The 23,261-nt window shown below is 66.4% G+C and overlaps 1 protein-coding gene across 16 annotated transcripts in view; it reads right to left on the bottom strand.

The window, feature by feature from the left end:
- The window catches only part of UNC13A (unc-13 homolog A), a 31,384-nt gene extending 13,026 nt beyond the window's left edge, over positions 1–18,358 (bottom strand). For 5 of the 16 annotated variants that reach the window (XM_040537331.1, XM_040537330.1, XM_040537332.1 and 2 more), the window contains exons 1-26: positions 18,283–18,346; positions 14,138–14,167; positions 13,796–13,895; positions 13,479–13,596; positions 13,099–13,222; positions 12,876–12,949; positions 12,743–12,797; positions 12,237–12,272; positions 11,533–11,743; positions 10,965–11,081; positions 9,098–9,670; positions 7,976–8,069; positions 7,142–7,191; positions 6,271–6,358; positions 5,386–5,391; positions 5,228–5,299; positions 4,752–4,971; positions 4,276–4,503; positions 3,715–3,856; positions 3,364–3,533; positions 2,942–3,057; positions 2,676–2,839; positions 2,327–2,489; positions 489–557; positions 272–361; positions 50–184 (exon numbers count right to left, since the gene is read on the bottom strand). In XM_040537331.1, the coding sequence (XP_040393265.1) occupies positions 50–184; positions 272–361; positions 489–557; positions 2,327–2,489; positions 2,676–2,839; positions 2,942–3,057; positions 3,364–3,533; positions 3,715–3,856; positions 4,276–4,503; positions 4,752–4,971; positions 5,228–5,299; positions 5,386–5,391; positions 6,271–6,358; positions 7,142–7,191; positions 7,976–8,069; positions 9,098–9,670; positions 10,965–11,081; positions 11,533–11,743; positions 12,237–12,272; positions 12,743–12,797; positions 12,876–12,949; positions 13,099–13,222; positions 13,479–13,596; positions 13,796–13,895; positions 14,138–14,167; positions 18,283–18,304 (3,267 nt within the window). In that variant the 5' untranslated portion in view covers positions 18,305–18,346. Of the gene's footprint in view, positions 1–49; positions 185–271; positions 362–488; positions 558–2,326; positions 2,490–2,675; positions 2,840–2,941; positions 3,058–3,363; positions 3,534–3,714; positions 3,857–4,275; positions 4,504–4,751; positions 4,972–5,227; positions 5,300–5,385; positions 5,392–6,270; positions 6,359–6,512; positions 6,592–7,141; positions 7,192–7,975; positions 8,070–9,097; positions 9,671–10,964; positions 11,082–11,532; positions 11,744–12,236; positions 12,273–12,742; positions 12,798–12,875; positions 12,950–13,098; positions 13,223–13,478; positions 13,597–13,795; positions 13,896–14,137; positions 14,168–18,282 lie in introns of all 16 variants that reach the window. The other 11 variants (XM_040537328.1, XM_040537341.1, XM_040537337.1 and 8 more) reach the window with 6 other exon arrangements.
- Between the last annotated feature and the right edge of the window lie 4,903 nt (positions 18,359–23,261).

Raw genomic sequence — 23,261 nt, 5'->3', positions numbered from 1 at the left:
AGGGGAGCAACGGGGTCCCTGCAGCACCCGGTGGCCCAGGACCACGCACCGGGTCCGTCTGGTACTCGCGGCTGTAGAGCTCGTGGCAGTTGTTGAAGATGTACTCGTAGGTGGAGTTGAGGCAGGCTTTCACGCAGTCCTTCACCACCTGGCTGGCTCGGGGCGGGCTCTGCAGCTCCTGGACCTGCGTGGGGAGGCAGCGGGGCTGTGGGCAGGGCCGGCAGCCGGGAAGCCCGGGCTCCAAAGCTGCAAATCCCGAGAGGGCAAATACCTTCATCCGGAAAAAGGTGATGCTGGTCAGCAAATCCACCGTGGACTTGAGGTCCTGCAGCCGCTCGGGACTGCTGGCAGGGAAGTTATTCTGGGGGAGAAAAAAGAAGAGTTGGTGGCAAAAGAAGAGTTGCTGGCAGAACTCTTGCTGGGGGGAGGTGAAAGCAGACCTTATTAAACATTAAAATGACTAAAACTGAGGCTCGGCGGTGCCTTACCCGGTACATGGAGAGGTCGATGCGCAGTGAGTTGTGCAGCTGGTCGAGGAGTTTGACGAACCGCTCTTTCTGCGGAGAAATGCCCCGGGGCCAGGTGAATGGGGGGATGGAAGCGGGGGCCACCCCCCCCCCCCGCTGCGCCTGCCTCTGTGCCCCAGCCCGCTCGTCCCTGTCCTGCCACCCTGCCTCCCCTCCTGCCTCCATCCCTGCCTTCCTTCCCTAGTGCTGCCACCCTGTGCCTGGGTGCTGGGGTGCCCACGGAGCAGCCCGTGCTCTCCGGTGACTGGGGCTTGGTGGCAGCTCTCGGTGGCTCCAGGGCACGCGTGGCCCCTGCAGAGTGGGGACCCCTCGGTGCAGGACCGAGAGGCAGGAGCATGCATCCCCTCAGCTCTTGCTGTGCCGGAGGGGGACGGGGGGACCCCCTGCCCTGCCCGCTCAGATGCCTCCAAGCCTGGGCTCGAGGCAGGAGCAAGGAGGGGGCTGCAGCATCGCACCTCCAGGCTGCTCAGCCCCGGGAACGAAGCCTTCGGAGAGCTCAGGAAAAAAGGGCATGGGGAGAGCAGCTGTGCTGCTGGGGCTGCGTTTGCCCAGCTTTGGGTCTGAGCTGCTTCAAGACAAAGCAAGGCCGCTGGAGACAAAGAGCGTTGTTGGACAAAGCAGGAGGTGGGTGCTCTGAGGGCTCCTTGCTTCCCTGCCCAGGCTGCTCGGAGGGGAAACGCCGTGGGCTGATGGTCTTTGGGGATGAGAGGCTTTAACTCAGCTCCCAACCACTTAGCACAGGGTGAAGGGATGCGAACCTCACATCGGGTTGCAAATCAGGCATCTGAGATGGAGGCAAAGCAACTGGGAGGCACTTTGCCGTGCCCCTGTGCTGGGGGGGGGGGGGGGCGGGTTGCACACCCCCACATTGGCTGTGATGGAGCCGGGGCTGTCCCAGGACCCGGCATCCCCCTGCCTCCAAGTGGGGCCGGGGACGAGTCCCACGTCCACCTGGCCGCAGCTCGGCCGAGCCCGCAGCCTGCGCTGGCGCCCGCAAACCTTCGGAGCGCCGGAGATGGCAACAGCCCCCGGCACCGAGCGGCTGCAGCGCGCTTAAAACCGGACACGCTGGCACTCGGGGATAAAGCGACACGGCCGGGCACTTTAGGACCCAGCCTTAGGCTCTCTAAAAAAAGAGAAAGAAACAAGTTTTTAAAACCCTCCACGTCAGAGAAAAGGTTTGTCGTGTGGTCTCCTCCTTCCGCATGGCCCTGCGGCACGGCTCGCTCGGCTCTCACTATCCCGTCCCTCACTACCCAGCGCTTCACCCTAACCGGGGCTGGGCTCCGACCCCGCAGCGCCTGCGTGCACCCAGGTGAGACGCGGGGGCAGCTGGGGTGAGAGCGCAGCCCCCTCCTCACCCGCGTCCCCACGGGCGCACCCAGTCCCGGCGCAAACTCAGCCCCTTTCAGCGAGGCACCCATGGGTGCTGGCACAGCCGGGCGAGTTTGCGGCAGTCTGGGCTCGCACCCGACGCGTGCAGGGCTGTGCAAAGCTCCCGGCCAGCTTTGGCACTGAGGGTGCACGGCGTGTTGCCATCCCAGCCGGCCCTGACTTCAAGCCAGCTTTCACCATAATAATTTTGGGAGCGAATTTAGGCCTTCTCCTAGGAAGGTGGTGGCTCATTTTCTTCCCCCAAAAATGGGAGAGGGATGAATCTGGGGGCAAGCAGGGGTCAATACCCGCTGCCCAGCTGCTGTTGGGTGGGGAGCTGCCTTGCACGGCCCTTTTCGCCCCCTTTTCGCCCCCCACCCCATCCCCAGAGAAAAGAGAAGAAGAAGGAAGGAGTGTTTACGCACCATCGGACTTACCCCGAAATTGGAAGCGGCAAAGCGGTCGGAGGCCGAGACGTTGGTGGAGGCGGTGGTGTGGGCATAGTAGGCGTTGATGTTGGCGAGCAGGGTGCTCATCACTGCCGGCACCCCCGGGCACATGTACTTGGAGGAGAGGCAGGCAAAATGCCTGGCGGGGAGAGGAGGGAGGTGAGGGCGCTGGGTGCCGCGGGGCTCGGGGTGCTCATGGAGAAGGTGGCGAGCACACGCGTGCAGGGTGGGTGTGTGTCCCCATGGTGAGGGTGGGAGCACAAACAGCAGCGGGAGGGGAGGACAAGGCCCAGGCTTGGTGTGACACCAGGGGCAAGGAACTCACGTCATGGCCTGGTAGATGGACTCCACCCCGTAGCGCATGGCAAACTCATCCACGATCTCCTGCGCCGTCTCGTCAAAGTACACCTTCCAGGCATCATCCCCCTTGGCGTCGGGGATCTTCACCACACCGTTGTTTTGCAAATCCGTCACAAAGTGGAAAAGGTTCTGGGGGCACACACGCGAGTCCCATCAGGTCCCCGGGGCCGGCGGTGGCATGGCAGGGACCCGTGCGTTGTGCTGTGGAGATGTGGTCCGTGCGTGGCTCACCTCGTGCAGGCACGTGTACTGCACGTGGTAGGGAGCCACCTTCTCCTCGCCCTTGATCTCCACACTGATGTGCAGCCGGATGGCTCCCGACACGGCCGACTTGTCTGTCCGCTTGTCTGGGGGGGCACAGAGAGCGGGGTGAGGAGTGAGCGCCCCCAGAGCTGCTCTGCTCACCCCCATCCTGTAACAGCCCCATCGCGGAGAGTCCGGAGTACACAGCAACCAAGGCATCACAGAGAGGGATGCAGCTGGATCCTCGGGTACTACAGGGACGGGGCCCCTCTCCGTGCCTCAGTTTCCCTGAGTGACCCCACGCAAACACTTGATCCTGATATCAAATGATATCAAATGATAATGACCTCACACCAACAAGCCAAAAGCTCCCTTTGCGGCAGGGCGGTGGCACACGGACAGCTGCTTACCGAGGTTGTACCAGACGTCCATCTCCCCGCTCAGCGTCCGCACCTCGATGATCGTCTGGCCCAGGAAGTCGTCAGACTCCCTCTTGAAGCGCTGCTTGACGCGGGACTTGATGTCGTCGTCTTCGTCCCAGACGCGGACCTTGATGCGGTCGGAGGAGTTATGGCACTCGCTGGGGGAGAGAGGTGGCGAGTCCCGGGGTGAGCAGGGAAACCCGGCCTCCAGTTCCCCAAACCAGGCCTAGGGACAGCCCCGGCACCCAGCAGCCCCCTTTGTCCTCAGCTGGGGCAGGTCCCTGCCGCCCACCACCCAAACGGCCAGGGAGGGGCTGAAAGGGCCGGGGGCCAACTTACAAATGGAAATTCTCCTCCCAGACCGGGTTGAGATTGCCGTAGATAGTTTTAGTCCTTTTTTTTGTCTTTCCAACTTGGACGGTAACGTATGGGTCACTGGAGCCCGTCTTATCCTTTGCTTGCAGGCCCTGGGCACAAACGACTGGCACGGCACGGCATGGCACGGCACGACACATACACCCATCCACGCCAGGCACGCGTGTGGCATAGTGGAGAGAACAGAGAGCAAAGTCAGTGCTGTGGCCACACCGAGGTCCCCATGAGGAGCACCCGATGTCACCCCAGTGTTGCCCCACAGAGCCCCAGGGACCAAAGCCACTCTGCAGGACACGGAGGGCTGGCGCACGAAGCGTGCTTGTGCATGGGGACAGCCACATCTGCAGGGACAAGAGGTGTGCGGAGGGACAGCGTGGCTCATGGAGCACGTCTCCACTCTCGCCCCAAATGCTCTGGCTCTTAGAGGGATCAGCCGGGGGCAGCAGGAGCTGTGCCCGCAGGGACACCCCGTGCAGGGCCGCAGGGTCCCCGCAGCGTGGGGCGCCAGGCGCGGCCGGTGCCCACCTGTGATGCTGATCTTGGCCGACCACTTGGAGGTGCCGTCCAGGACGCTCTGCTTCACCGCCTTCATCTGCTGCGTGTGCGTGGTCTTGGTGACCCCAAACACCTCCTGGATCAGCTCGAAGATCTCCGGCTTGTTGCGCTCCCGGATCTTCATGCGGTCTTTGAGCACCATGATGATGTTCTGGGTCCGGTCCTCTGCTCCATGCTTGGAGCTCTTCTCCGCTGCCCCTGGGAGAGGACAGTGACAGGTGGGATGGGGGGGACAGACAGTGCCTGGGAAAGAGCTGAGACCTCCCCAAGCTCACCACAACGAACAAATTCAAACTTGGAGGGGTTTACACCCTGCCCAGAGCAGCTCTGCCCTGCTCACCGCCTCCCCACGCACGCAGCAGGAGACCGGCTCCCAAATCACTGCTAGCTCGCTCCGTGCCACCCCGAGGCGAGAAGGGAGAAGGCCACGGGCGATGGCCCCTTACTCTGCAGGCAGTCGGCGTTGAGCAGGTCCTGGCACTTCTCGTGGCACTTCACACCGCACTCGGCGCAGCGCATGCCCTGCCGGGCGATGCCCCAGAGCAGCCCCTCGCACTCGTAGCAGTAGGTGGGGGTGGTGGCCGTCCACACCTCGAAGTTGTGGGGCGTCGTGCAGGAGATGGGGTACACTAAGGCTTGCAGGGTCTTCTTGTAAACATGGTTTTTCTGGGCAAGGAAGGGAGAGAGAGGGGGGAGAAGCTCACGCAGAGCCCCCAACCACAGGTGTTGGGCCACCCGAAGTGTCACCGCTGGATGGGGACGAGCTCAGCAGCATGTAGAGCAGGCACAGGACAAATGCCACTGTCCCCAAACGTGTCTGTGAGCACGGTGGCTGCATTGTTATTGCCAGAGGAGGATGGAGCGTGGACCCCGCGTCCCCGTCACTCTCACCGCCCCACGCCCCATCCCGCCTGGCACCTACCAGCTCCTCGTTGTTTAAGGTGCTTGACGCCAGCGCGGACGTGATTCCTGCTTTCCTGGACTGGACCAAGGACTGTGGGAAAGAAACAGAGACCCCAGATCCAGCATGGCCCCTCGCCGTGGGTCCGAGACCCCCAGGACTGGGGTGGGGGCACTCACCATTGCCTGCGGGCAGCCAGGGCCAGCGAGGAGGGAATTAAAGGCCGTTATTAGGAGCCATTTCACATCAGAACGAGTGTCCCCGCTTTGTCCCCTGCCAAATCCCACCAGGACAAGGCAGCAGCCCCCACCTCCTCCCTCCCACAGTGCCCACCCCACTGCCACCTGCAACCCAGCATCCCGAAACCCCGACACCGACACAGCACAGCAGAAGCATCAGCAGGTGCCCTGAGCGGGCTGGGGACAAGGGCAGCGAGGGGGAGCAGCGGGGTGGGGCGGGGCAGGGGGCTGGGGACAGGACAGAGACACCCTGGAGGTGGAGGAAGGAGGTGAAGGGCACCTAATTCTGGGCACAACAGGTGTCTGGTTTCCAAAATCACTGTCTTTTGTCACCAGAGGTGACAGCAGGGGGACCCTGTGCATTGCAGGGGCTGGATGGGACCGCGGTGCCCAGTGAGGGGATGGCACAGCCCATCACGATGCTGGGGAGGAGAGCACGGGCTCCAAAACCCAGCACTCCTGCAGCACACGGGTCCATCTGCTTGGCACCGTCACCACCCAAGCCCTGGGGACCACGGTTGGGTGGGACAGGAGGGGACTGGGGACACGTCCGTGCTCTTGTGGCACCAGCAAAACTCAGGAAACCAGACGCCTCGGGCTGATGCTTGGTGTCGGGACCCTGCAGCTCCGTTAAAGAGAAGCACCCTTGGGTGGGGAGAGCCCGGCCACGCTGTCCTCGCAGCCCCCAACCGCGGTCCTGGGCCAGGAGACCCCAAATCAGCCTGGGACCCCCCCACCACCACCATCAGGAGCAGAGGCTGCTCAGCGGGGCCGGCCGGCAGCACCCAAGGGTGCTCTCCCTTTAACCCCTCGGCCCGCGCTCACCAGATCGCTGACTAGAGGGAGAGATTTGCGTCCAGGCTTAATGTCGGGCATGCTGTTAATGCAGCGCAGAAACCTTACCGCCGCCCCCCTGCAGCCGGGGGCGGCCAAGCCAGGCCGGAGGAGAGAGAACAGAGAACACAAGGCATGTTAGAGGCGGCCGGGGAGCGGGGCGCGGGTGGCGCGGTCCAGCGGGAGCGAAGCCGGCGGCTGTGGGGTGCAAGGCGTTACGGGAGGAACCTCACCAAATCGCTAACTAAGGGGATGGGTTTTCGCTTGCGTATGTCCGGCATGCTGTCTATAATGATCAGCCCGCCACCAGGCCTGCAAGAGAGAGGAGAGTCAGCGGGGAAGGGGAAACTGAGGCAGGAGGGGACCCCCACGCTCCTGGGGAGCAACAGAGCCCCACCGGGGCTGGGCTGGAAGGCGCAGGGAAGGGGATGCTGCTGGAAAGCTGCGGCTTGCCCCACGTTGAGCCAGTTTGCTGCAGTGGTGCAGAGGGAAATGGAGTGAAAAACAGCCTTTGGGGGCTTTTCAGTGCAGAGCAGGGCTGCCGGCGAGGGCAAGGTGGGGGCTCGGGGTGCCCCGTGGCATCACTCAGGTCCCAGACAGCAGGAGGGATGCGGGAGCGGCCGCCCGGCTCTGTCCCCCCTGTCCCACTCACCTCCTTGCTGTCCCCTTGGCGGTGCCTCTTTGGGGACACAGCAGCAGCCGGGGACATCTCCAAAAGTACCAAACGACCATCTTCCAGCCCAAAAACCCGGCCCCCAGCTCATGGGGCCAACTGCCCCACAGCTCTCCCCAGCCCCACAAAGCACTCATCCCATCCTACAGCCGGCAGGAGGGGCCAGCCCCACGCTCCCCAGATACTCACCCGCCTTTGAACCACAGCGATTTAGCTTCTCCATCGCCTTCCCCGCGGGCCTGCAAAACACGGGGGGGGGGGGGGGGGCTGTGAGCACCTGGCACCTGGTCCTAAAAGGATGGGGCTCTACAATAGCTTTGAGAGGCTGAGCAGGGTGAGAGGGGGCCAAACGGCCCCAAAAGCTCGGTGGAGGAGTTGGGTGGGGACGGCTGCACCGTGCAGAACCGCAGCTTTCGGGGAGTGGGAGCAGCGCTCGGAGGCACAGCAGAGCTGGAGCTGGGGGAGATGGCAGGAAAGGGGGTGTGTGCAGGGACCCCCGGGGAACTTTTTTGGGGGAAAAAAAAGGAGGAAAGAGCCAATTCTTCCTCCCTCCCGGGGCAATCCCTGCACACACACACGCACACGGGGAAGGCACGCATGGAGCGGGGCCAGTTCCTTTCGGACATGCTTACCTGCAGGCAGGCTACAGCCCTCCCCTGCGGGCAGGGGAGACGCGGGCGCAAGGGCCATGGTGGTGGAGAACTGAAAAGAGAAGCGGCAGGGAGGGGGACCGAAGCCCCGTGGGGTGAATCCAGAGCCAAAACAAAAAGAAAAGATGGAGGATGGAGTCTAAAAACAGAACAAAAAAGTGTCAGCGCAACGCAGGGGACGGGGCGGAGGGGCTGGCACCGGCATGCAGCACACACGGGGAAGGTCCTCAGCGCTCCCTGCCCCTCATGGGGCCACCGACAGGCTGGGGACAGCCAGGTCCCCGCTGCCCTCGAGGTGCGGGACGCCATGGGGTGGGCGGCAGAGGTGCCAGGCAGGGCTCGCCGTGCCGTGCCGTGCCACGGGGACACTCACCTCCTGCAGCTGCAGGCAGACCTTGTTGAAGGCTCTCAGCCAGTTGGCCTTGGCTCGCGCTTTGGGGTCCTGCACCTCCGCCTCCGCCGGCTCCCTGCAAGGACACACAGCCCGCTCACCGCCAGCACGGCACCGGGACGCGGGCACAGACGAGGTTTAGGGATCCAAATGGGTCCTGAGCAAACGTGGCCATGGCAAACGTCACTTTCCTACCAGGGAGGACTGCAGTGGTGGCAGATCCCAAGGAAAGGGCCCAAGGCAGAGTGAGGAGAAGCCGAAGTCCCCTCGCCCTTAGGGGACCTTGCCCCGGGCACCCAAGGGAGCCGGAGGGCTTCCCACCACACCGGGGCTAGGAGCAGGTGGATGTGCCCAGGGATGAATTTCCAGCCTGGACGTGCTGATGGGGTTGTTTTCCTCCCCTCTTTGTAAAATCCAGACAAGGAGGAAAAGAAGAGAAATGCTCCGAACCTCCCGGGCTCCTGGAGAGCCCGGTGTGAGGTGGCAGCGGGGATGGTGCCTGGATGAGGCCACGGGGAGCTGGGGACACCCTGCGGGACCTCACCCGTGCTTATCGGTGGTCCCCAGTGTGGGACCACACAGTGGCTGCCCACAGAACGGGCACTGCAGGCAGACCTGAACTGATGGCACCTTTGCCAGGGCTCTAGCCAGCCCTTGTGCCTAAAAAAGACGTTTTTCATGCAAAAAAATCATTGCGCCTTCCTTTAAATCAGAGGTTCCCCAGGTCCAGTCTATAATTTAAACCAAATAAAAGACCAGAAAGCTTCCCCTCTGCGCAGAGCTGTTGTGCTCACCGAACCATGGCAAAACGGGTGCATTCAGAAATTGAAGGCAGCGACCGGCATCTGAATTATCCACGCGCCGTGCCAGGGACTCAGCCACCCCCACCTCCTCTGTGCAGCACGGGAGACCACGGCCGAGCTTTCACCAAATTCCCTCCTCTGACCGTGTTGGTGCCCAGCTGCTGGCTGGGGCTCTCCCCAGGCAGGGGGCACAGGGGTGACAGCAGAGCCACCACGGCTGGTTTGGAGGGTCCAGAGCATCCCCAGTGTCCCCAGCATGGTGCCACCCTGGTGCCACCCCAGGACAAAATCACTCTCCTACCTCTCTGCTGGTTTGGGGGGCTCAGGCTCGGGCTCTGCCTCTGGCAGGGGGGCTTCTTCCCCTCCCCGCTGGGCCTCCGGGGTCTCTTGTGGGACAGAGGTGTCCTTGTCCTCCCTCCTCTCCTCCTTCCTCTCCTCCTTCCTCTCCTGCTGCTGCGGCTTCGCCTGCGGGACCAGCTGGGGCTGCTGGGGCTGCGGGACCTGCTGCTGCTGCTGCTGCTGCGCTTTCTGTGTCGGGGGGTAGGCGTCGTGCTCAGGGGCTTCATAGGGGCCCGGCTCCCGCAGCTCTTCCTCCTCTTCCTCCTCCTCCTTGGGGTAGCCTTCCTCATTCTCGCTGTAGTCCTCGTTGAACTCCTCTTCCTCCTCCTCCAGGTAGAGGTCATCGTCCTCGTCCTCCTCCCAGCGCGGCGAGTCCTTGCGGTAGCTGACGGAGCTGTGGCAGGAGTGGTAGGAGTCGCCGTCCCGCTCGTCCAGCTCCGAGTCCCGCAGGCTCTCGTTCTCAAAGTCCTCGCTCAGCTGGGAGCTGCCCTGGCTCAGCTCGGCCGACGAGGCGTAGCGGCTGCTCCCCGTGGGGCTGCGGGGCGAGGGGGACAAGGACGGGGTTCCCGTGGGTCTGTGCCACGGCACCGCCCGCCCCATGCCCCCTCGCCCCCCAAGGACCCCACGGTAGCAGGGCTGGATGGGGTTGGCATGGCGGGGGCTCCCCCGGGACGTGCCCCTGGGTGGGCACCGGGCTCCTCATCCTGGCGGTCGAAGGCACGGACCCAAGGCTGGGACTGGACCCCCAGGCTGGGGTGCTGGGGGGGCCGGACCTTCGTGGCTGTCCCCTGGCCTCACCCCTGCCAAGGGTGGGGGCACAGCATGGCAGGGTGGCACCCACAGCTGGCTCTGGCCTCCTGCCCCCCCGTCCCGCAAAATCTGCCCCCCAACCCCATCCCCACTCTCCTGCACCCCTCACGGACACCCTCACCCCACAGACACTGCCCGGGGTCCCCTCTCCGCTCTTTTTGTGGGGCCAGGCCCTTTCCACCGCCCCCTTCCCGCTGCACCCTCCTCTCGCTGCTGCCTGCACCCGTGGGTGCAGCAGGGCAGGGGGACTCCTCGCATCCCACAGGCGCTGCTGGGGACGGGGTGGCCCGGTGGCCGCGGGGCTGCGGGGACTCACAGAAGCACACATGCAGACAGGACAGGGACAGGGACATGCCTAGGAAGAGGCCGACACCACGTCTCCAGCCGGGGCTTGGGGTGGGCGAGGGGGGACACGGGAAGGGGTCGGGCAGCGCCCTGGGGGAAGCAGGGAGCCAGCGGGAGGCTGGGGACATGCTGCGGGGAGCGGGGCAATGGGGACACCCAGGGGCACTGGGGACACCCAGGGGCACAGGCATCATCCAGCAACAGGGGGGTTCCTCGGGGAAGGGGACTTGGGGCACGGGGGTGCAGGAGACACGGCTCGTGCCTGGAAACCCGGCCTGATCCTGGCCCAAGCGGGGCCCCTGGGCAATTCTCGGGGTCCGAAATCACTGCGAGGGGCTTTTGCCTGGCGAGCTCTAGCAGCGTGGGAGGTGGTCGGGGACGCAGGCGGCCTTCGTGTCCCCGCAGCACCGGCTCCCGTGCCGTGATGGGGAGCTGATCGCTGTGCCCCGACACGGGCACATCCCCACCGCCGGCTCCGGCACAGCAGCAAGAGGGGCGAAAATACCCCCCCTCCTCCCCCCCTCGGAGCATCCCAAGGCTGCTCCCGTGCTGGGGGGACCCACGGCGGGGGCGAAGCCGCCCTTGCCGGGACTGGTGTTGGCCTCACCGCGGCTGCAAGGAGCGACCACAGCACTCTGCGACGGCACACGGCACGCGACGAGGACGCGACCCACCTATCCGATAGGTCTAGGGACCGCCTGCTCTCAAGGGAAGGCTGGCGGCTGGTCCGCCTGCTCGACGCGGAAGCGGACTCAGCGTCGTTTGTGGCAGAGTCTACGCTACCGTAGCGTCTGCCGGGGAGGAGAGGAAGACGATGGTCAGCAAGGTCCCGGTGCCGCGCCGCCGCCACCCGCCGTGCCCCAGCATCCCCCGCCGCTGCGGGGACGTCGGCTGGGGGGGCTCCGTCCTGGGGACAGGGCTGGCACCTTGTGCTGGCGGGGAGCTGTGACCATGTGGCTTGTCCCCACCTGCCCTATGGCCACGTCTGCGTCCCCGGCTCGCTCGGGGCTTGGGGACGCCGCTGGGGACAGAGGAGCGGGTCGACCCAAGAGAGCTCGAGAACTCCTCCGCGGTCTCCAGCGAGGAGAGGCTCGGGGCCGGCACCGTCCCCCTCCTCTTCCTCGCCTCTCCATCGTCCCTCCGTCACCCTTAATGTCCCCAGTGCCACCCCGCTGGCCTCGGCCACCCGCGGGAGGGTGGGAAGAGCAGGTGGCAGGTGGGCACCGGCTGCCGGGGCGCTACCTGATGGGCCGCTGGTCCGAGTAGTCCAGCTCGTAGCTCTGCATGGAGTCGGTGTAGGAGTCGCGGGAGCTCTGCTGCTGGTGCCGCATCGGGTACTGGTGGACCGAGGCGTTGGGCTGCGAGGTGGTGTAGTAGGGCGGGGGGATGCTGTTGCTGGTCTCGCTGCGGTAGTCGCTGTCCCGGTCGTCCACCGTGCTGTCAGGGTCGTCGTCTGCGAGGGGATGCCGTGAGCGGGAGGGGGACACCCTGAAACCGCACGTCCCCACCGCCGTGGGAGGGTGCAGGGAGCAGGATGCGGGAAGGGGCTGGGGGGCTGCGTGGGACCCCTCACAGAGGGGATTTGGGGGCGAGGGGAGGGTGTATGTCCCGTTCCAGGAACATCGGAGGGGGAATAGGACATATGGAAGGTGGGAGATGAGGACGGGGTGCGAGGACCCCCCTGTGCCCTCAGGATGCTCTGCCACGGAGGCAAAGCCTGAGCTGCTCGTTGGCCCCCGGGCAGCCTGAGGGGACAGACCCTCGTGTCCCCACCAGCCCCTGGGGACAATCCTGCCAGGGACAGGGCGCTCGATGTCCCCGTCCTCACCCAGCACAGAGCCACACCGTGAAGCCACCAGCGGGACCCCAGCCCAGGCCGTGGCAGGGTGAAGGGGACGCGCTGGGGACCGTGGGGCTGGAAGGCAAGGAGGGGACGAGATACTCACTCTGCTGCTCTCCCCAGCCAAAATAATTCCAGTTGCCTACAAAGAAAAGGGGCAGAGGAAATAAGGATGGTGGTGGCTCTGGGGTGGCACCGAGCTGGGCTGGGGACAGTGCCAGGGCTGGGCATGGCCCCGGAGTGACTGCAAAGGGGGAAACTGAGGCACGGGTTGGGACAAACCAAGCTGTTACCTGCTGCCCCCCGGGGCCCCCTGCTGGTGCCCCCACTCAGCAGCCCCCCGCCAGCCCCCAGGCTCCTCTTGCCACCCCCACGGCCCCCCTGCCCCTGTCCTCCACGGCTCAGCCCCACTGTGGGGGGGGGTCCTACGCAAGGGCAACAAAACACCAGCAGAGAGGGGAGGGACGGAAAATGGGGACAGGGACAGGGTGCGGGGTGAGGTTGAGCCCCCCTTGGGTTGGGGTCCAGCCGCCCCGAGCCCACTGCATGGGGCTGGGGTGGGGGGGACGGGGTAAAGGGGTGGGCAGCCCGCCGGGACGGGGCAGCACTTACAGCACTGGGACCCATGGACGGGCAGAGGCTTTTCCTGCTCCTCCTGGAAGGTGTACTGGGGGGAGAGCGGGCAGTGAGGGCTGCCCATGGCCCCCCCAGCCCTGCCCAGTCCAGCCCTGTCCCCCCCACTCACATCGTCCTGGTCCCGCATGGCGTTGAGCTGCTCCAGCTTCTTGGCCCAATACCTCGCCTCCTCCTCGGGGATATCTGGAAGGGGAAAGACCCCGCTGGTTGCTCAGATCCCCCCAAAAAGCAGGCATGGGGCTGCAGGATTGGACCCCCAGCGCGTGAGGAGCCCCCTCTGCCCCCACCCCCCCACCCCAGAGGAGGGTGCAGCACCCAGGGGTGGCACCCACCCAGCGGCAGCTCGAAGCGGGTGTCGAGGAGGATGCGGTGGAACGTGGGGTCCTTGGTGCCCGAGATCTCGTTGTCGGTCATGATGACCTGCGAGTCCAGCGTCAGCCACTCCCCGGGGCCCTCCTGTGGGGGGGGGGGGGGAAAGGGGGGCTCAGGGGGGACACCAGGACACCCCCGGCCCCTCGGTGACCCAAGCGTCCAGCTCTGGTGCGGTGACACCCCGAGGGGCAGGGGGTGACCGCGGCCAGCACCCAAGGGAGCTCCTGGTGACCCCGAATCACGGGGTCCCCCTCTGTGCAGGGACAGGGAAGCCACCCGGGGGGGGGGGGGCGGCTCTGTGTCCCTTGGGGTGCCGGGGGCGCCCTGCCCAGCTCCCTACCTCATTGGACTGCCGGATGGTCCGGAGGGGGATCCACACCATCCCCACCATGGTGTCCCAGATGAGCCCCTTGTTCCACACCTCCACCGTCAGACCCAGGTCCAGCCGGTTGATTTCACTGGGGGGGGGGGGGGGGGGAGAGAAGCGGGGTCACCCCCACCCCACCCCCACCCCCCACCCCAGCCCCCCAGGACTCAGCTGGGGCCGGGGGCAGGGGGAGCAGCGGCAGTGGAGGGACCACGGGGTCCTTATGGGGGACGCAGGGAGCAGCAGGCGCAGGGGGTCCCTGCCGGGGGTGCCCCCCCCCAGACACTCACAACATGAAGTCCTGCTCCCAGGCGGGCAGGTTGCCCCGCACCGCGATGGTCGTGCTCTTGACATTTTGCACCTTCAGCGTCACGTAGGTGTTGAACTTCTCTGCGGGAGCAAGCAGAGGGTGATGGGACCCCCAGTGTCCCGCCCCCCCCCCAGCCCCAGACACCCCCTGCTGCCAGGGTGGCCTGGCCATGACCCCCCCCCATCCTGTCCAGGGCACCCCCAGCCCTGTCCCCCCACCTCCACAGATGCCCAGCGATGTCCCCAGGGTTAAGGCTGAGCCTGGGGTCCCCTTGCCCCCCCCAGCCAAGCCCCCCCTGCGGTGACAGGCAGGGGACACTCACCTTGGGGCCCGTCGAACTTGGCCTTTTTGACTGCAGGGAGAGAGAGAGAGGGAGGGGGCTCAGCCTGGGTGGGGGCTGAGGACCCCCCCCGAGGCTGCCAAGGGGGTGGGGGGTCCCCAGGCCTGTCCCCCCCCGCTGCAGCCACACCCCGAGATGGGGGGGAAGGCGGTGGGATCCCTCCCCAGCAAAGCCCCCCCACCCCAAAAAGAAACCCGCAGAAGGTGTGGGACAACCGATTGCAACCCGAAACGAAGCAGCCTTCATCGGCTGGGGGGGGGGGGGTGCGGGTTCACAAATTTTGGGAGGGGGTCCCCCCTTTTGAATTGGGGTCCATTTGGGGAAGTAACGCCCCATGTGCAACGCGAGCAGGGTCAGCGCCCCCCCCAAGCCCCCCCAAGCCCCCCAGCAGCACGCACACGGGGGCGGTTGCACCGGGGCCGGATCCTGCCCAGCACCACCACAGCACCGCCACCGCCGCAGGGGTCACCCTGCAGGCAGCTGCCGACCCCCCCAGCCAGGAGATGGGAGGGAGGGACCGGGGGGGGGGGGGGGGGCATTTTCACCCCCGTTGGGGAGGCAGCACCAGGCTGGGGGGGGGGGGGGGAGCTGGGTGCCACCGCGTGGTCCCCAGCGGTGTCCCGGGGGCTGGCAGGAGGGGACGGGGCGGGTAGGATGACACAGCACCCGCAGAACCGGGGAATGACGTGGGTGCCAGCGGGCGGGGGGGGGGGGGGGGGGGGGCGGCAGGGTGGAGGTGGGGGGGGAACAACGTGACCGAGGAGAGATGAAAATAGCCCTGGCGCTATCAAAGGTAATTTGATTTCGGGGACGTGCCGCTCGCCAGCCGCTGATCGCTCGCCGCCGCCACCGCGGGGGCCACCGCGGGCTCCACGTGCCCGGGGGGGGGTGGGGGGGAACAGGGGGACAATGGGGGGACACGTGGCGTGGGCAGCCCCTGCCCGGCCCTGGGGGGGGGGAAACTGAGGCAGGGGGGTGCCGGCGTGGCCTCGGCACACACCGCACGGCACGTGCACCGCGGGGACGGGGACGCGGGGACGCGGCGGCATGTGGCCGGGTGCCACCTCCGGCGGCGGGTGCCACGGGGCCGCGTGCGTCACTCGGCCCCCATTGAGGCTTCGTTTGGTGGCTTAACGAGGAGCGGGGCGCGCCTGCCTCCATCTCGCCTGCCTCCTCGCTGCCCTTTTCTCCCCACCCTCGGAGCCGGTTCAGAGCCCCGCCAGGGATGGGGCCGGGGGGGGCGCGAGCGCTCGGGAAATGTTTGGGGCTCCTCCGGCCCCGCTGCCCGCCTCGTGCCCCCAGGGTCACGCGTTGCATGGCCCCCAAGTCTCCTGCACCCACACCTGGAGCAGAGGGGACACGGGGTTGGGACGGCATTTGGGACCGCGGTGCGGCCTCAGGGGGCCGACGGCGACCACACGGGCACCGGGGCGCGTCCAGGCCCCGCGCGCTCTCCGCCAGCCGCTGCTGCCTCCGAAACGGGAGAGCAGAGGAAGGGAAAGCTCCAAAAATACCCGAGGCGACGGAACAAACAATTACGGGAACGCGTGGCCCTCCCGGCTGTCATCTGCCGCGGGGACGGGTCCCGCTGCCGCCATCCGCGGCCGCCCCGCGCCCCCCGCAACAGGTCCCCAGGGCCTGGGGGGGTGGGGGGCGCTGGGGACCCCCCCGAGTGGGGATCGGCTGCCGGAGGGGGGGGTGCCGGCGGGGGAAACTGAGGCAGGAGGCTGGGAGCGGGCGGGCGAAGACACCGCGCTGGGCTGGGCGCGTCCCGCAGCTGGACGGTCTGTCTGTCCATCCTGCTGTCTGCCCGTCCACCCGCCCGTCTGCCCGTCCGCCCCTCTGTCTGGCCACCCATTCGGCTGTCTGTCTGTCCGTCCACCCGCCCCCATCTGTCCGTCCGGCCCTCTGTCCAGCCACCCGTTCAGCTATCTGTCCGTCCACCCATCCACCCGCCCACCTGTCCGTCTGTCCCTCTGTCCGGCCACCATCCAGCTATCTGTCTGTCCATCCACCCACCCGTCTGTCCGTCTGTCCCTCTGTCCACCCACCCACCTGTCTGTCTGTCTGTCCGTCTCTCTGTCCGGCCACCATTCAGCTGGCTGGCTGTCCACCCACCCGCCCGTACCTCTGTCCATCTGTCCCTCTGTCCATCCACCCCTGCACCCGCCTGTCCATCCACACATCCGTCTGTCCGTCCGGCCACCAGTCCATCTCCCTGTCTGTCCGTCCGTCCATCCCTCTGTCCACCCAGCCGTTCACCTGTCCGTCCATCCGTCCACCTCCCCGTCCCTCTGTCCCCCCACCCCTCTAGTCCGTCCCCCCCCATCCTGCCCCCCCCGTCCATCTGTCCGTCCGTCCCCCCGCCTGTCCGTCTGTCCGCCTGCGGCCACCACCCCGCTCACCCTACACCTCCAGGGGCCGCTTTTGGCGCATCCACGCCCCCCCCCCCCCCCCCCCCCGGCACAGATCCTTTGGGTGCCGTGGGTGGCCGCAGCCCCTCGGGAAGGGTGGGGGACATTTGGGGGGGGGGGTGCAGAGGTGGCACCTCCGCCCCCGTGGCCCCAGAAATAGGGTGACACGAAAAGCGGCGCCCCGCGAGCGCTGGCGGGGGGGGGGGCCGTGTGTCACCGTCCTCCCCCGGCTCTGCCGCAGGTGTCACCGCCTGGGACAGCCCCTCAAGCAGGATGGATGGCACGGCCCCCCCCCCCCCCCGGGAACCCCAAATCAGGGGATACCCCGAATCTGGGGGGGGGCGTAGGGGCTGCCCTCCAGCCGGGGGGGCACGCGGGGACGTGCACAGCCTCTGCCACCCCCCCCCGGGAGCTGCTCCCTGGGTGCTGCAGGGGCTGTGACGGGAGTGGGGGCAAGGACACATGGGGGGGTGCACGGTGGGGGACACCCCCATTTTCCTCCTGAACACTGGAGGGGGAATCCCAGTCCCTCTGTGCCCCCCCCTTGTTCCTCCCAGTTATTCCCAGTACGGCGTGACCGGCACCCCCAGTTGGGCCCCCAGCCACCCTCCTCCTGCCCTAAACCCCCCAGGGAGAAGCCGGCCCCCCCCCCCCCCCAGGCTCATTGCCCACCCTGCGGTGGGGCAGGGGCATGGGGGGGCATTAGGGGCTGGGGGGGGGGGGGGGAACGGGGGGTAATGGGGATGTAATTGGGGTGTGGGGCTGTTTCGGGGGGGTTGGGGAAAGATGGGGGGGATTTGGGGACGGATGGGGGGATTTGGGGTGGGAATGTGGGGAGGGTTTGGGGATAGATGGGGGTGTGGGGCTGGGGCTGGGGGGGCATTGGGGGGGGCATTGGGGCTGGCAATGGCGGTGTAATAGGGGTGTGGGGCCATTTGGGGTTCGGGGGGGGGGGTTTGGGGAAAGATGGGGGGTCGGGGATGGATGGGACGCATCCGGTCTGGGGGGCTTGAAAATGGTGGGGGGAAATGGGGGGGCGTGTTGGGGGGTGTGGGGGAGGCTTTAGGGTGGGGGGTGTTCGGGAGCGTGGGGTCCGCGTTTGTGGCGTGGGGGTGTTCGGGGATAGATGGGGGAGGTGCGGGGGGGGAATGGGGGGAGCGGGGGGGTGGATGGGGGGTGTTGGGGGTGGCAATGTGGGGGGTGAAGGCATGGGGCGGAAAGGATGGGAATGGGGGGAGCTGCTTGCTTTGGGGGATACCCTGGCGATGGGGGGGGGCGGGGGGGGCCGCGTTTAACCCCCCCCAAACCCCCGCCTTCCCCTCCCCAAACCCCCCCAGGCGCTCCCATCCGCAGCACCGCCACATCCACGGGGCGGCCGCAGGGTGCGGCCCCCCCTCCCCCCCTCCGTACCCCCCCCCCCGCCCCAAAACCCCACCTCCCCCTTACACCCCCCAACCCCTCCCCCACCCCCTCCCGCTTCATTCACAAAAACCACGGGGCCGGGATTTTGGGTTTTTTTTTATGAATGGAGCCGCGCGTCCACCCCCCACCCACCCCCCCCAACTCCCCCCCCCTCCAAAAAAAAAAAATTAAAAAAAAAAAAAAAATCCCCGCCGAGCCGGCCGACCCTCTGCCCCCGGGGGGGGGGGTCTCGCTGCCCAGCGTCCCCCCCGGCCGCGTGCCCCCCCCCCGGCCCCCCCCCCCCCCCCGTACCTCCGACGCAGAGCAGAGACATGGTCCCGGCGCTAGCGGGCGGCCATCTTGTTCAGCACCACGGACAGCGCCGCTGACGTCAGCAGCGCCCCCCCCCCCCCCCCCCCCCCCCCGGGGCTTAAAGGGGGGGGGGGCTTTTTTTTTTTTTTTTTTTTTTTTTTTTTTTTTTTTTTTCTACTTGGAAAGGGGAAGCCCTGCTTCGGTTGTAATGGCGTCTGGGGGGGCGGGGGGGGCTGCCTGCGTAGCGCTTGCTGGGGGGGGGGGGGTGTTAGGGAGCGGGGGGGGTTGTCTGTGTGGTATCCGTTGTATAGCAGCCCGGGGGCTGGGGGGGGGATTTTATTCTGCCCGTATCGTATCGGGGGGATCCTGCCCCTATAACACGAGGGGGGGGATGTTCTGCCCATATCACACCGGGGTGGGGTGGGGGGTCCTGCCCTTATGGCACTGGGGTGGTCTATTCTGCCCCTATGGAATCGGGGGGGGTGTCTATTCTGTCCCTATGACACTTGGGGGGGGTCTATTCTGCCCTTTTAACACAAGGGGGTCCTGCCTGTATAGCACCGGGGGGGGTGGGGGGGGCTGTTCTGCCCATATAACACCGGGGTGGGGTGGGGGGTCCTGCCCATATGGCACTGGGGGGGTCTATTCTGTCCCTATGGAATCGGGGGGGTCTATTGTGCCCCTATGACACTGGGGGGTGGGAATCTATTCTGCCCATTTAACACAAGGGAGAACCTGCCCCCCCATATAGCGCCGGGGGGGCGAGGTGGGGGTGCTCTTTTCTGCCCGTATAAGCACCGGGGGTAGGATCAGTTCTGCCCATATAACACTGGGGGTCCTGCCCCTATGGCTGTGGGGAGGGGCTCCTGCTCATACGGCACAGGGAGGCGGGGGGGGGTCTGTCCTTCCCGTATGACCCCAGTGTATGGGGGGGGGATCTTTCCCCTATAACCCTAGTGTATGTAGGGGTCTGTCCTGGCTCTAGGGTCGGGGGGGGGGGGTGTCTGTCCGGCCCCCAATGCCCTGGGGTGGGGCTTTCTGGTTTGCACATCCCTTAGTGGGGGGGGGGGGGGCTGATTTAGGGGTGCAGCCATCCCCCCATCCCTGGGGCAGGCAGTGGGGTGGGGGGTGCAGGGGGGGCTTGCACCGGGGCTGGTGCATTGCGTTGTGCCTGCTTGGAGAGGGGTTTCTGAGCAGGAGGTGGCAAATTGTCCCCTCTTACCCCCCCCGAGGATCCCATCTCTCCCCTCCACCCCGGCTCAGGGGCTGGAGAAACTGCCGGGGTCCGGGGGGGGGAAACAGCTCCCCAGGCCCAGCCCCAGCCTGGCAGCTGGAGACAGGTCCCATGGGAGAGGTTCCACGTGGAGGCTAAATCTGAGCCCCCAGCCCCGCTGCTCGGGGACACCGAGGGACACGAAGATGGCAAGGGAAACTGAGGCACAGCGCAGAGAGGGGACGTGCAGGGATTTTTGGGACCCCAACGACCCGGCGGGATCCCGCGGACTGGGTGCAGCTCGCGGGTGCGTGGCGCCAGCAGGGCCAGACCCCTGCCTGCCAGGGAAACTGAGGCACGGGGAGCTGGGACCGTGACGAGGCGAGGGCACGGCCCACTCCTGCCCGCCCCACTCCCCCCAGCGCCCACATCCCCGTGGGAGCCCCCCTACAACCACCAGCCTACGGGGACGGGACCCCCGTGGCAGCTGCAGGGCCCCCCAGCCCCCGCAGCCCCGGTGTCTTTCTGGGGGCTCTCTCGTGGCGTCTCCTCTGCCCCCTGCTCCCGCCGTCGCTGCAGCCCCCAGGCCACGTCTCCTCCGCTCACAGGCACCGCAGCGCCCGCCAGGACCGACACGCGCGCGTGCCACGAGGCACCAACGCGCACACGCCTGTGCACACGCAGCCACAACGTGCGGCGCTGGAAGCAGCCTTCCCAAGCCAAACGGCGATTCCCAAACGGGAACATCGGCCCCGAGCACCCTTTGCCCCGCAGCCTCTCCCTTCCCAGCGCTGAGCTGGCCCCGTTGTTCGCCTTCGGGGCTGTTTTCTGCCCCAAACCCTATTGTGGATGACAACGAGCCTCATCCGAAGGGGAGATGTTGGTGAAATGTTTCCAATCTCTTTCCTGCCTCCCCAAAATCCAGCTTTGGGTCAAAAATAAGGATTAAGTATTGTATTAAATCGGAAAGTAGTCTCCAGGCCTTGAAATAAGTTATTTCCAGGAGCCGAATCCCTGCGACCTGCCCCTTGTGCAGTTTCCCCCACCCCCAGGTACCGGTGACCGTGGTGCCTGGTGCTGGCAGAGCCCGGCCAGCAGCACGCTCCTCACCCCAAAAGCTTCTGATCTAAACATCCCCAAATGTCACCAGATCTGCAGCTGGGCTTAAAACCAGCTTTCCTATGACCCCTGGAACTCCAAGAAAGAAAAAACAAAAACCCAAATGAAAAAAAAAAAAAACCCTGCAGCTTCTTTTCCCCAATGCCCAGACCCTGCCACCCCCCGTCGTCCCTTGGGGTCACACCGCTGTCACAAGCCCCACGTCCCCATTTGAGGCTGCGGTTCCTACAGGGGCAAGAGGGGCGCAGCCCCCGATGCATGCGTGCGGGTGGGCTGCACGGAGCCCGTGGGGATGCTTCTGTGTCCCTGCCTGGCCTCGAGTGTCCCTGTCATGGGTCGGTCCCGCAGGCGTGCCCGGCCGCTGGGACAGCCTCTGCGGCGCAGTGACACCCCCCCGCCTCCCCGGCCGGGCAGCCCCGGACATCCCAGGCTGGGGCTCATCCAGCGCCTGCTTCACTCCTCTCCCTCCAGCCCCCGGGTGGCTTTTAGGGCCCTCGATGGCACCAGGAGCGGGGTGACTGGCACGCTGGGGGAAGTGGGGCCAGGCGTGGGCGGCAGAAGGGGATGGAGGCGACGGGGACGGCAGCGGCGAGCTCGGTGCGGTGGCAGCTGTGCTACGACGTGACGGCCAAGACGTGGTGGATGGTGAGTGGGGGCGGCCGGCCAGGGGGGGTCACCGCACGAGAAACCAATTTTGGAGTGGGGAGAACGATTTGGAGGCAAAAGCGGGGCTTTGCGCCGAGGAAACAGGGGATTGTGGCTGGGACCGAGGTCAGGGTGCGAGCCGCTCGCTGATGCTCGTTTGCTCGAGCGCTTTCCTGCAGCAGGAGTTTGGGTTTGTGCTCCCCGCTGCTGGCACTGGCCCTGCTCTGGGTCTCGCCCTGGTTCACCCCGGCTGCTCGGCTTCCACGAACGCTTCTTGAGGGAAACCCCGGGAGCAGCAGCCCCTTGCTGGGCTGCTTGGCACCTGCTGGTGTGTGAGCATCGCCCGCACGCAGCCAGGCCCCGTCCTTGGGACGGTGCCACGAGGACAGGACCCACTAGCGCACACTGTGGCTCGAAGCACAGGTTTGGGCATGGCCCTGGGCTGATTTCGGGGAGGAGACGGATGCCTCTGCGGCTTCAAACCCCCAAGGTGTTGTGTCGGGGCCCCACGGGGCAGTGAAGGTTTCAGCCAAGGCGTCTGCGGCAGCTCCCGAGCGCCCGTCCCCCGTGTGCGGATATTACCCAGATGCTGAAGGGTTTTTCTGGGAAACAGATGGGCTGAGCTGGTTCCTGCCGTGCGGGAGAGCCAGGAAGCACCGGCACTCAGACGTGAGCTGCGCAGGGCTCTCAGGGACGGACAGACCCTGGGGACGTGTGGCTTTCCCCATCCCCACCCGGGCATCGCACCCAGCCGGCCCCGCGGGGACGCGGGCGGCGGAGCGGCGGCGAGGCTGCAGCCTGGTGACGGAGCCGGGAGCCGGGGCCGGATCCTGCCCTGCCCCACTGTGGGCGGCTGCAGCTTCCAGGGCAAGAGGTTGGGTTGGTATCAAAGGGCCGTAGGTGGAGGGCATCGTCCTCCCGGCCCCCCCCCAGTCCCCCTCGGGAACACGGTGCCCCTTCGCCCACGCGGCCCCGAGCCCTGCCCGCCCGCAGGCGAACAGAGCCGGGGCTTCAGAGCGAGAAAAGTGGGGCCTTTGAGGCAGCCCCCGCAGCCCGCAGCCCAGCGCTTCCTCCGGCCACAGCCGCCGGCGTGGGGGAGCTGGGTCGCGCCGGGACGCCGGGGTGGCGGTGATGCTGGAAAGGGGCTGGCGGGGACCCAGGGCCTCCGGGACCCCCCCAGGGGCAGCGGGGTAACACGTGTGCTGGTTTGGGGGAGCGCAGTAGGGACGTGGGTGCATGGGAGGTGAGCAAACGCACAGAAAACGGTGACAAAGAACCCAAAGTGGCTGTAAATCCTGAAAACTCCCGGTCCTTCCAGCCCACCATGGGGACGTGGTCTGCCATGTTCTGGCTCGTCCACTGTAGGGACGAGCACGTCGGCCATCTGCTTTGAACCCCCAAAATGTTTTGGGAATCCACGGGGTGGACCCAGCGGTCCCCAGTTTTGTGTTATCCCATAAAACACAGGAGCAAAGGTTCTGTCTGGCTCAGAGCTCCGATCCTGCACGCCCAGCTCCCCGCGCGCACCTCTGAGCCACCAAAGGGCGCGTGATGGATTGACTGATGGAGAAAAAAATTCATCAGGCTGGAGGTAGCTGTGAATTACGGGGCTAAAAATACCTCTGCGGCCTCTCCTGACAAGACGTCCCCAAGCAAAGCACCGGGCGGTCGCGCAGGGAGCCCGAGCCTCTCCTGACACCCCATCCATCACCCCGACCGCGGGGCTGGCGCGAGCGTCCGCGCAGCGGCGTTTGGCGAGCTTTTTTTTTTTTTTGGCATCTTTTTTTTGGCGAGATTTACTGCCGAGCCCCGGCGGGGCTGCGGCGTGCCCATCCGTCAGTGTCAGCGCGGGGCCCTGAGTCAGCAGCTCTGGGGCGCGGGGTGAGGACATCCATCACGGGGACGTGGGGACGAAGGCGCGGGGTGCGGGGCCCCTCTGCGCCCAGCTCCTTGAGGCTGGGGGCAAAATGTAGCAGGGGGCTCGCTGCTGGCTGCAGTCGGG

The sequence above is a fragment of the Cygnus olor genome, chromosome 26 (assembly GCF_009769625.2).
Source record: "Cygnus olor isolate bCygOlo1 chromosome 26, bCygOlo1.pri.v2, whole genome shotgun sequence".
In the NCBI taxonomy this organism is placed as follows: Eukaryota; Metazoa; Chordata; class Aves; order Anseriformes; family Anatidae; genus Cygnus; species Cygnus olor.
Note: the sequence above shows the minus strand (reverse complement) of the source record. Positions and strands in the feature narration are given on the sequence as shown.